General features: G+C 50.5%; 1 protein-coding gene across 2 annotated transcripts in view; it reads right to left on the bottom strand.

Moving 5' to 3' along the window:
• The window catches only part of HIP1 (huntingtin interacting protein 1), a 48,641-nt gene extending 39,926 nt beyond the window's left edge, over positions 1-8,715 (bottom strand). The window contains exon 1 of one of the 2 annotated variants that reach the window (XM_044456119.1): positions 8,635-8,715. In XM_044456119.1, coding sequence (XP_044312054.1) covers positions 8,635-8,652 — 18 coding nt within the window. In that variant the 5' untranslated portion in view covers positions 8,653-8,715. Of the gene's footprint in view, positions 1-7,861; positions 7,885-8,634 lie in introns of those variants that run through there. The other variant, XM_044456120.1, reaches the window with a different exon arrangement.
• Positions 8,716-12,812: the final 4,097 nt, after the last annotated feature.

The raw sequence follows: 12,812 nt of genomic DNA, 5'->3' as shown, positions 1-12,812 counted from the left end.
CTTTTTATTTAAGCAGCATTTTAAATGTTAGTATTATTGAATTTTATCTGGCCAGGGCGGCTTGTTTTATATTGTATGTTTTATATCGTATATTTGTATTTTATTTTAATGTATATATTTTAAAATGTTGTTTTAATTTATTGTTGTAAGCCGCCCCGAGGCTTCGGCGAATGGGGCGGCATAAAAATGTTTTAATAAATAAATAAATAAATAAATAACTGAAACTTGGACGGGTGGCTGTAAAAGAACTAGAAAAGATCCTCAGGTGTAAGGAGGTTTCACTGGAAACCAAGGCCAAGATCACCCGTACCCATTGTATTTCCAATCACAGTGTACAGGCATGAAAAATGGACAGGGAGGAAACCTGGCAGGAAGAAAACCGAGACATTTGAAACATGTTGCTGAAGGTGAGGTTTGTGACTACCCTGGGTTAACAGAAAGACGAGCAAGCGGGTCATAGCTTGAATCAAGCCAGAGCTTTCTCTCAAAGCAAAAAATTACAAAACTGAGGCTGTTGTACTTCGGACACAACATGAGAAGCAAGACTCACTCCCTGGAGAAAAATATCGTGCTGGGAAAGCTGAAGGCAGAAGAAAAGGAAAACCGAATGTGAGATGGATTGAATCCATAAAGGAAGCCACAGACCTGTCCTCAGAGGAGGTGAGTGGGGCTGCTGTGGGCAGAGCATTTTGGGGGCTTTTTATTCATGGAGTTGCCATAAGTTGGAGATTACTTGATGACACATAATAACCAAACCAAAACATAATGCTTTTCCCACCTGAAATGATCTGGAATTAAGAAAACCTGTACTGGATTTTTGTGTACAAGGACGGAGTTGGGTTCCATTCTCGTAGCCCAAAGTCCAAGACAGAATGTCCTCAGAAACAAAAGGAACCCATCCCTGATCTTTTGGGGGGGGGGGAACGGGGGGAGGTAAAAGAACCAAAGTAGATCTGAAATGCCTGACGTCTCTCCATACCTAGTCTTTGCATGAAAATCAGATGCCTTTTCATGAGCATCCAGTCTGAGTATTCCTTGTCCATCAAATGATTTCTAGGAAACCCTTTTCTCAAGGGGCCCTTTTTAAAAAGATGATTGAAAAAAACAGAGTTCAGAATCAACCACCTTTCATTTTTAAGAGTGCATATGATTTAAGCAGTATCAAAAATGGACTTGAATAAAAGCGCAAATATCCATCAGCCACTGGACAGAAACCGGACAAATACTGAGCCCTCTGTGTACACAGCAGCCTACCCCCAGGAGTGCCCAGACCGCCCCTGGACTCGCTCGGATGCAGCAGGCCGCCTTCTGCAAGTTCCCCTCCACTGCGCTGGCTCGGGGTCAGGCCACGAAGGGTGGGGCTTCCAGACTTGCCTAACAGCCTTGCCGCAAACTTCCGTTCCAGGGAGCTGTTTGCACATCCGTTCCCCCTTCTGGACCCCTCTGCAGAGGAAGGAAGGCTGGCCGGCCAGTGCTTGGCAGCTCCCAGAGCCCCTCCCGGACACGGGGTCCTGGGTGCCATTCAGCCACGCTGGAGTCAGCCTAGAATGCCCTTAATGGTAACGGCTTCGTTTTGATTTGCTCCCGCACATAAAAACAAAATGCAGCCAGCATTATTCCAGCGCCAACGAGCTAAAACACCTCAGTAATCCCATCAGATCCTGACAATTACAATTGCATTTACCAACAAACCAACAAGGAATATTTTAGTTCATCTCTCTCCCTTCCCCGCTCCCATCCAGTTTTGCAGAGAAGACATTTTTCAAATTTAGAAATATATCTGGTCTGCTGAAAGCTCAGATACCAAGGGAAGTATGGTATGTGAGTACTCTGCCTTTCAGGATATAAATCATTCCAAGACAGATTTCAGATAAGATAAAGGCATGTTAATAGAATCACTACCGTCACTGATAAGGCAGTTGACGGTAGGGAAATTGTATTTATTTTCAAATTTATATGCCACTTAATGGCCCAACAGGACTCTTTAAGCGGCTAACAATAAACAAGGAGAACAGGTGAGGAAATCTGTTGAAGCAGAGTGAGCACAATCACTTTTTAAATTCAGGTTTCATAAAATCTGCTAAAGAGGATGGCCTTTGCTTGGCACCAGAATGAAAGGAGAGAGGGTGCCAGGCAGACCTCTTTAGGAAGGCTGTTCCACAGTTTGGGGGCAGCCACCAAGAAGGTCCTTCATCAAATTGTTCTTGTTAGTTGCGAAGTCATGTCCGACCCATCGCGACCCCATGGACAACATTCCTCCAGGCCTTCCTGTCCTCTGCCATCCCCCGGAGTCCATGCCAACTGCCCCATTGACTCCATCCAGCCACCTCATCCTCTGCCATCCCCTTCTTCTTTAGTCATCTATTGTTCCCAGCATTAGGCTCTTCTTCAGGGAGTTCTTCCTTCTCATTAGGTGGCCAAAGTATTTGAGTTTCATCTTCAGCATCTGGCCTTCTAAAGAGCAGTCAGGGTTGATCTCCTCCAAGACTGACTGGTTTGATTGCCTTGAGGTCCAAGGGACTCGCAGGAGTCTCCTCCAGCACCACAATTCAAAGGCCTCAATCCTTCGGCGCTCAGCCTTCCTTATGGTCCAGCTTTCACAGCCTCTGTGTAATCTTGCCACCTCTTCTTTATCTCTTCTGCCTCTGTTAGGTCCCTGCCCTGATTATCATGCTCATCTTCGCATGAAACATCCCCTTCAAATCTCCAATTTTCTTGAAGAGATCTCTAGTCTTTCCTGTTCTATTGTTTTCTTCTATTTCTTTGCACTGTTCATTTAAGAAGGCATTCTTATCTCTTCTAGCTATTCTCTGAAATTCTGCATTCAATTGGGTGTATCTTTCTCTTTCTCCCTTGCCTTTCGCTTCCCTTCTTTCCTCAGCTATCTGTAAAGCTTCCTCAGACAGCGATTTTGCTTTCTTGCATTTCTTTTTCTTTGGGATGGTTTTAGTTGCTACCTCTTGTACAATGTTGCAAACCTCCGTCCATAGTTCTTCAGGCACTCTATCAGATCTAATTCCTTAATCTATTTGTCACCTCTACTGTATATTCTTCAGGGATATGATTTAGGTCATACCTGAGTGGCCTAGTGCTTTTCCCTACTTTCTTCAATTTAAGCCTAAATTTTGCAACAAGAAGCTCATGATCTGAGCCACAGGCAGCTCCTGGTCTTGCTTTTACTGACTGTATAGAGCTTCTCCATCTTTGGCTGCAGAGCACAGTCAATCTGATTTCTGTGTTTACCGTCTGATGTCCATGTATACAGTCGTCTCTTGGGTTGTTGGAAAAAAGTGTTTGCTATGACCATCGTATTCTCTTGACAACATTCTACCAGCCTGTGCCCTGCTTCATTTTGTACTCCAAGGCCAAATCTGCCTGTTATTCCGGTTATCTTTTGGCTTCCTACTTTAGCATTCCAGTCCCCCATGATGATAAGGACATCATTTTTTGGTGTTAATTCTAGAAGGTGTTGCAGGCCTTCATAGAACTGGTCAACTTCAACCTCTCCAGCACCAGTGGTTGGGGCATAGACTTGGACTGCTGTGATGTTGAATGGTTTGCCTTGGATTCGAACTGAGATCATTCTGTCATTTTGGAGATTGTGTCCCAGTACTGCTTTTCCTACTCTTTTATTGACCATGAAGGCTACTCCATTTCTTCTGAAGGATTCTTTCCTGCAGTAGTATACCTGATGGTCATCTGAATTAAATTCACCCATTCCTGGCCCTTTTAGTTCACTGATTCCTAAGATGTCGATGTTCAGTCTTGGCATCTCTTGTTTGACCACATCCAGCTTGCCTTGACTCATAGATCTTACATTCCAGGTTCCTATGGAGTATAGATCTTTACAGCATCGGACTTTCCTTTCATCACCAGATACATCCAGAACTGAGTGTCCTTTCGGTTTTGACCCAGTTGCTTCACTCTTTCTGGCGCTACTAGTACTAGCCCTCCGCTCTTCCCCAGTAGCATATTGGACACCTTCCGACCTGAGGGGCTCATCTTCCGGCGTCTTATCTTTTTGCCCTTTGGTACTGTCCGTGGGGTTTTCATGGCAAGGGTACTGGAGTGGGTTGCCATTTCCTTCTCCAGTGGATCACCTTTTGTCAGAGCTCTCTGCTATGACCTGTCCATCTTGGGTGGCCCTGCATGGCATAGCTCATAGCTTCATTGATTTATGCAAGCCCCTTCGCCATGACAAGGCAGTGATCCATGAAGGAGCCTTCTTCAAATACCATCCTTTTTACCTCTTTCAGGGATGGCTCTCCCAGAAGGCCCTTATTCCCAGATTTCAGCAGGTGGGTAGAAATATATTGGAAAAGGTGGTCCTTCATGTAATCAGCTCCCAAGCCACTTAGGGCTTTGCATGTTAGAACAAGCACTTTCAATTGGGCCTGAGCGTCAACTGGCAACCAACATAATGTTGTAAGCCGCCCCGAGGCAGATGTTGTAAGCCGCCCCGGGGCTTCGGCAAGGGGCGGCATAGAAATGTTTTAATAAATAAATAAATAAATGGTAGACAAAATAGATGTTATGTGAGCACATGAACTGACACCTGACACCAGGCACACAGCCAGTTTGGACCAGTTAACTGGTGCTTTGGGCCAGTCAAAGTCTCCAGACCATCTTCAAAGGCAATTCTACCCAGAGCACATTACAGTACCCTAGTTGGGATGTTACCAGCACATGAGTAACTGGGGTAAGGATCTGCCTATCCCAGATAAGGCTGTAATTGTCATATTTGCTACAGCTGGAAAAAGGCTCTCCTGGTCAGAGTCCACCTGAGACTCCAATGAGAGTTTCAGGTCCAGGAGCACTCCCAAGCTGCAGACCCTGTCCTTTAGGGGAAGTGTGACCCCATCCAAGGCAGGGCAATGGCCATGTAATCCATCCAACAGAGCATTAACCAACAGTACTTCTGTCTTGCCTGGACCGAGTTTCGGGTTACTGGCTTTCATCCAGCCATTATCAAACTCAGACAGTGGTTCAGCACGGAGTTTGCCTCATCCAGGTCTGATGTAAACAAGAGGTGGAGCTTAGTGTCATCAGAATAGTGCAGATACCTCTCCCAGTGGTTTCACATAAATGTTAAAGAGCATGGGGGATGGTATAGAGCCCTGCAGAACTCCACAGTGTAAATGCCATGGGGTAGAGCAACAATCCTCCAGCACCAGCTGCTGGACACGGTCAGCAAGACAGAAGTGGAACCACGGCAAAGCACTACCGACTCCCATCCTGACCAGCCTGTCCAGAAGGACACCATGGCCAATGGTGTTAAAAGTCACTGAGAGGCCTAAAAAACCGACAGGATCGCACTGCCCCCGTCCCTCTCCCAACAAGGGATAAGGCACTTCTCTTACAGGGAAAGAGGGCAGCTCTTTCAATCAGGTGCCCTCCAAATGTGTTAGACAACAATTCCTAGTAGCCCCCGGCCATCAGGGGGATCTCGCTCTATTATAATTTGGGAATAGGGACAGTCATTTTGTTGCTTCCATCGGAAAGTCATTGGAACTCAGAAATCCTTGATCTACTGAATTATCACCTAGTATGTTCTGATCTGCCCACTCCTGACCCAAAGCACACAGCAGGTTCAAGAACACAACAGGCACCACAGAAGTGCACACCTTCAAATGAGAGCATCTCATAAAGACCATTGAGAAAGGCTGTTTGGTCTCAGAACTGAAAGGGAAGGAAAGAGGCATCTCAGAGGTTCCTTAGAGACACGTTTCACTCCTCCCAGGCAAGGAGAAGAGAGATTATCCTGTGTTAACTGCCAGCAATTCCTCAATAATCTGAACAGAAGAAAATTTACACCATCCTTTTCCTAACATCTCAGGCAGTTCACCCAACAACTAGAATGAAACTGAAGGCGATAACCCTAAACCTTAACCTGAAATGACAGCTCACTCTCTCGTTTTTTCCAAGGGCTGATGGGATAGCTAGCTAGAGTTAGTTGCCTTGGGAATGGGTCTGCAGCCAAGAGAAACAGGATTTCTTTCACTTGACATTCCTAGCCTAACCACAAAAGCCTCCTCAAGCAGAGAGGAGATGGCTTTTCCACCTGAAATGCAGGATCGAATGAATTTTCATTTAGAAGGCATGACACACCTTCAAATAGGAACCCAAACTTTCCTTGCAAGTCATGTCCACATCCAGGGACCAGGGGGTGGGAGCAATGCCTTTCTTCCCATAGGAGTCAGGGGAAAGGGTTTGTCCAAATCGATATCCTTGGATCTGTGCAGCTTTCACACCTCAACCCTGAAATTAGTGCAGCTGCACTTGCTAGGATGCAGAAAGAACAGTGGATGCATCTTCAGAGCCGCACAGCCAGGCCATGTCAAAGCAGGGTGCTCCAGGAACATCTGTCTCTGTCCCCACAGCCTGGCATTCCCAAACTGGTACCTTACAGAGGAAATGAATTACAACTCTGATTAACCCCAGCCAACTACTGGTACTGTTTGGCCGACAGGAGGCTTGACATGGAGGCGGTAGATGGGTTGGCGGGTACGGTTAATCCTTCCCAGTCCATGCACGGTGGTCCCAATCGAGATCAACATCTGAGTCACTTACATCCGCAGTTTAAAAAGGAGGATCAGTCACATTTCATTTTTTTTAATTTAATAAAACATTTCTATTCCATCCGTCATGATAAAATGTCTCAGGATGGCTTACAAAATTTACGTGGTATGAATTTAGTGCAGAGAACCACTGAACCCTCAGACAATGGGATTGGGGCCTCCACTTCCATTCACTTCCTTGTTGCAGACCTTTCTGAACCACTGTGACACCTTTTATGGAAGAAGCTTTTGCTACTGGGATTAAGCCTATTAGTGAAACCCAGGGTGGGGAGACGCCAGATTTATGAGACCTAATTTGTTTTTTACTCAGACCCTTCTCAAGTAACAAGTAGGGTCCTGGGACCAGTGCTCTTCAACATCTCTGTCAATGATCTAGATTAGGAATTCCAGGGAACAACAATTAAATCTGATGACAACACAAAACTAGCAGAATAGCTAACACCCTGGAACACAAGGGTGGCCTAGATCTTCTAGACTGCTGGGCAGAAAGCAACAGAATGAAATTCTACTGGGACAAATGCCATGTTCTCCACCCGGGGAAAAAACCCTAATACATCATTACAAGATGAGGAATACTTGACTCAACAGCACTGAAAAAGACCTTGGCACTGTTGTGGACAAGCGAAACATGAGCCAGCAGACACTTTCAGGACGAGATGCTACTTCCGCTTTACTTAGCCCTTGTCAGACCTCACCTGGAATATTGTGTTCCGTTCTGGGCAGCCAGGTTTTTAAAAGATGCAGAAGAATTAGAAAGGGCTCAGATCCAGGGTGTGGAAACTAAGCCCTGCGATGCAAGGCTGAGAGAGCTGGGCTTCCAGAAGCGAAGGCTACAAAGGGATACAATGGAACTCTACCAGCACCTTGGAGGCTGTCACAAAGAGGAAGGAAAATACCTCTTCTCACTCATCCTCGAGTGGGGAAGACAGAACAGTTAACTTAAACTGCAGCACACCAGAGTCAGGCTAGACACCAGGAAAAACTTCCTGTCAGAGCAATACTACAGGGGACTCTGTTGCAGAGAGAGGTCGTGGGCTCTCCCACGGCAGAGACATTCAAGGCGAAACTGGGCAGACGGCGTGACTCGAGGGCTCGGACCCAATTGTTTTCTAGGCCCTTCCAACCCTACTGTTCTACGAATCAGACCGAGCCAAGTGCAAGAAACACACTCAGCAGGTGTTCAGGGCCCAACTCGCTTTGCATCGCAGACACGCGTGAGGCTCCTGGTACGCACAAAGGCCACAGGAGGAAAACTCTCCCGCCCCACGAGCCCCCCAGCACACCGAGAACGGGGGTCCTGGAGACAAGCATCCGCTCCCCGCACAAAAGCAAGGCTGCTCCCCGCCTGCTTCTGCGAGCGAGCCCTCGAGCCCCGGCAGGGCGGTCTGCCCCGGGAGGAAGCCACAGGCCGGCCGCCTCGGCCTACGTCTCCCGCGACTCTCAGCCAATGCTCAGCCTCTAGAGAGCCCGCGGGCTGCCTAGAAATTGACCCGCCTGCGGCCGGGGGTGCCCGAGGCAGAAGGCCACCCGGGAGAAGCCGCCTTGCCCGGCCCCGCCGGTCGCTCTGCCCCTCCAGCCCCGATGCGCCCGCGAGGGGCGCGTCCGCCCGGCCCCGTCCAGCCCCGCTCAGACCAACGAGCCGGCGGCGGCTGCGAAGAGGAGCGGGGCGGGAGGCGCGCCCGGAGCGCCGAGGGCCGGGCCGGGCCGGGCCGGGCCGGGCCTGCCAAGCGAGGCGCGCAGCCCGGGCCGCCTCCAGCGAGCGGGCGCCGCTACTCGGCGGGTGGGGCAGCGCGCGGCCGCCGAGACGCCGCATCCCCGCCCGGCTCCATCAGAGGCGGGGAGGTTGCCGGGGGCCGCCCCTTTCGCCGCTCCGTGCGGGCGGCAGCCGCGCCGCGCCCCCCATCCCTCCCTCCGCCCCCCCCCCGGCGAGCGCGCCCCCCTCCCTGCCAGGCAGCCCGCCCGCCCGCGAGCATCCCTCGAGCAGCGGCCACCTGCCCCGGCCCGGCGAGCGCCGCCGCCGCCAGGCCCCGCTCGCCCGGAGCGGCTCTGCCCTTACCATCTTGCCCACCTCCATGGCGGGCGCGGCGGCGGCGGCAGCTGCACGGGCCGCGGCCGCCTTTCCTGCTCCAGCCCGCCTCTCCCGCGGGGACTACCGCAGCGCCGAGGGGCCGCTCATGGACGCGCGGCGCGGCCAGCTCCGGGTCGAGGGCTGCGGCGGACGCCCAGAGCCAGGCGGCAGCGCAGGCGACTGGCTGGCCGGCTGGCCGGCCCGCCCGTCCGCCGGCCGGCTGGCGGGGCCCCGCTCGAGGACGGGGACCGCGCCGCCTCGCCCGGGTGCGGCGAGCAGGCGGGAGGGCACGAGCCGTGCGTGCGCCCCGCACGACAAAGGCCGCGGGCGCCCGCTCGCCGCCGCCGCCGCCGCCGCGTCCAGGGGCGGGCAGGGCTCCCTTGGCAGATGCTCGCCTGGCTCGGCGGCGGCGGCCGGGCGAGGCTGTCCGTCAGCGCCCCGGCGGCGGCGGCGGCGGCGGGAGCGAGGGAGGGGCTTCTGCGGCGCCCGCGCCCAGGAGAGCGAGACCTTCCCGCCTGGAGGGGCACCCGCGCGCCTCGCCAGCCCCGCTCGCTGCCCCCGAATCCGCTTTGCATGCAGGCGCCGGGCGAGGGCGGAGCTAGGCAGCCTCTCGCCGCGGAAAGCCCTGGGTGGAAGCGGCCCGCGCCGCCCATCCGACCGCAGACACGCCTCGCGGAGGGAAGCCGGGCTCGGGCCTGCAACGCTCCCCGTTGCTCGCCGCAGCCTGGGGCCGGGGGCCGCTGTGGCGAGCAGAACCCCCGGAACGGAGCAGCGCGCCAGTCGTGCAGAAAGTTTCGCTTTGAACGGAGGCGTCCATCTGGGCTCCCGGCAGGGAAAGGTGGGGCTCCCACGGAGCCGCCCGCGCTTTCGGCCCTCCCTCGCTGCACCTCAGGCCCCGCCACCTCCGACGCCCGCGCCGCCGCCGCTGCACGGCAGTGCCGGCTGCGCCTTCCTGGGAAGCGGAACCTCGGAGCCCACGCTGAGCACCGGCGCAGGGCACGGCAGCCAGCAGCGCCCCCTTTCCCAGCAGCCGTGGCCACTGGCTCACCTCCCGCCCAGGCGTCAAGCGCTGGTGTTGGCTGGCGACTTCCTCCCAGCGAGGGTCGCTTAGCTTGGCCACCGCAGTCCTCCAGGGTTTCAGCCTAGCGATCGGGAAGGCTGCTAGACCTAGATCCATCTGGCCCTGACCCAAGATCTGTATTCTAGGGCCCATATATAAACATTAAGGGAGCAAGAATGACCTTGAATGTCTCTACAGCAATGCCCAGAGTATGGGAAACAAACCACACCAACTTGAGCTCACTTGGTGGGATGGCTCACGTGACTGAAACGTGACAATTAATGCTACAGCCTGTTAAGAAAAATAGAAAGCACAAAAAGGAAAGTGGAGTTGCACTATATTTAAGAGACACATATATCTGCACAGAAATACAAGAAGAGGAACTGAATTTAGCCATTGAAAGCATCTGGCTAAATTTCACGGGAGCAAAAAATAAGAAAAACACAGTTAATGGCATATATTACCGTCCACCCAGTCAAAAGGAGGACAAGGATGCAACCTTCGAAAAGCAACTTGCCAGTGTTTCCAAGGAAAATGTAGTCATCATGGGGGACTGATGTGTGCTGGAAGAGAAATTCTGGCCAAGCGTGGCCCCTCCAAGAGATTCCTGACATGTGTTGCCGACATCTGTCTCCAGCAGATGGTAGAGGAAGGATCAGCTATCCTTGATTTAATACTAACTAACAGGGATGGTCTGGTGGACAAAATAACACCAGAAAAATGATAAGCGAAGTGCCATGGCAACACACCGCTAAGGGGAAAGGTGTCCAAGAGGGGTGGGAAATCTTGAAAAAGAAGATTCTCCAATCTTCTTGGAGAACAGAATCTCCAATCTTCTTGTCCAATCTATGAACAATTCCATCAAGGAAAAAAGTGTAGAAGACCACAGAGAAAGTTCACGTGGCTCCACAAAAGGTTAAGTGACAGCCTGAAAGAGAAAAAGAACATGGGTAACCTCCCAAATGGATGAAGGGAACACCATGGACATAATCTACCTAGACTTCAGCAAAGCTTTCAACACAGTGCCACATGACAGTCTGATAAGCAACTTAGCAAAACCTGGACTAGATGGAAGAACTATTACGTGGATCCAAAATTGGCTGCTAAATCGGACACAACGAGTGCTCATCAATGGCACCTTCTCAAATTGGATGGAGGTAACTAGTGAGGTGCCACAGGGTTCAGTCCTGGGCCCACTGCTCTTCAACATCTTTATTAATGATTTGGACGAGGAAGTACAAGGAAAAATATACAAATTTGCCGATGATAGAAAACTGGGTGGAACAGCAAACACCCTAGAAGACAGAATGAAGATCTAGGGTGATCTTGATAAACTTGAACACTGGGCTGAAAGCAACAGAATAAGATTCAGTAAGGACAAGTGCCAAGCCTTCCACCCAGAAAAAGAAACCAAAGCCATCGATACAAGATGGGGAATACGTGGCTTAACAGAACTGAAAAAGATATTGTGGACAAGTAATTGTGGACAGTAGGCTAAACATGAGCCAACAATGCAATGCAGCTGCCAAAAGGGCAAATGCTATTTTGGGATGCATTAACAGAAGTATTACTTCCAATTCTTGAGAAGTAATAGTTCCTCTATACTCCTCACTAGTCAGCCCTCACCTGGAATCCTGTGTCCAGTTCTGGGCACCAAGATTTAAGAAAGATGCAGGCAAATTAGAAAGGGTCCAGAGGAAGACAATGAAAATGATCCAGGGTTTGGAAACACGGCCCTGTGAGGAGAGACGGAGAGAACTGGGCATGTTCCGCCTTGAGAAGAGAAGACCGAGCGGGGACATGGTATCCTTCTATAAGTATTTCAAAGCCTATCACAAAGAGGAAGGTCAGGATCTCTTCTTGCTGATACCAGAGTGTAGGACACGGAATAATCAAGTTGCAACAACCCAGATTCAGGCTGGACATCAGGGAAAGCTTCCAGTTGCTAGGGTACCACTCTTGGCAACTGCAAAAGTAGATCAGCATTGGGGCTTCAACAAACACCCGGCCGGGGGGGGGGGTCGGTATCACACCATTCAGTATAATATGGGAGCTCAGGCAGAGTGGAGAGTGGAACAGCAGCACAGACACAGGGGAAATAAATATGTAAACAAATGAAAAACTCTCTAAGAGTTGACAGACTGAAATTACTCTGGGAACAAGTCAGAAGAAATGGAGTGGCTCTAATATTGAGGCAAAATGCAGCACAGGCCATATGGGGCCACCATGAATTAGATCAATAAGGATCCTCAGAAAATCCATCAAAATAACCCTAACCCTAAGCTTGAAGTTGCTGAAGAAGATAGCAAAAACTTCTGTGCGAGTGTCCAAGAGGGAACTGATAACATTCCAAAACGAGATATTTTGCCAGTCATAGAGCATAAAAGTAGGAAAGAAAGCATAACCCACTGTTGTGGGAGAATTTGTCCTGGCATCCAAAACAAAGCAAGAGAATGACTCATACACAGAATACTTTAGGCAACCAATGGACATTATCAGCTAGCCAATATAGAAACCAGTCGGATGGTGTAATTGCAAGCAGGAGATGCAGGAAAAATGCCTTGCCAGGCCCCAGGCGGTTTTTTGCTGCCAAAAAGAAGACCAGGAGCAGATTGTGGTAGTTTCTATGAACTACAAGCAACAAATATGAATAGCAAAAGTCAGAGTAAAGCCAAAACAGATCACTAACACAAGTATAGAGCAACAGGAACTCAAGGTATACGTACAGAGCAGTTCTGGGCTTTCTCATCCGAACTGTGCCAATATAAAAGAGGCTTGATCCTGGGGTAGGCCATGAGCTCTTAGCTTAAAAGTGCTTAGGTGCAATTGCCTTGTTGGCATCGTCAGGCATACAGACTGTTTTCAAAAGGAAAGAGAGAGAAACGGAGGCAGAGACTGCATGCTGCAATTATCGATTGGACTATTTTTAGTCTCCCTCTGTGCAGCCTGTTCTTGTCAAACAACCACTGGGAAAGCTTTGCATAGAATATAACATTAGCAGGTCCGAGGACCATCTGATTCAGCATTTCTCTGCAAAAGATGAAGTGAAGGAGATACCAAAATGCAGGCTGTGGAGAAGCAGTGATGGCATTCTAAGGTAAAGCAC

Source organism: Varanus komodoensis, unplaced genomic scaffold (genome assembly GCF_004798865.1).
Source record: "Varanus komodoensis strain SLA01 unplaced genomic scaffold, ASM479886v1 scaffold81, whole genome shotgun sequence".
NCBI classification, from domain to species: Eukaryota; Metazoa; Chordata; class Lepidosauria; order Squamata; family Varanidae; genus Varanus; species Varanus komodoensis.
Note: the sequence above shows the minus strand (reverse complement) of the source record. Positions and strands in the feature narration are given on the sequence as shown.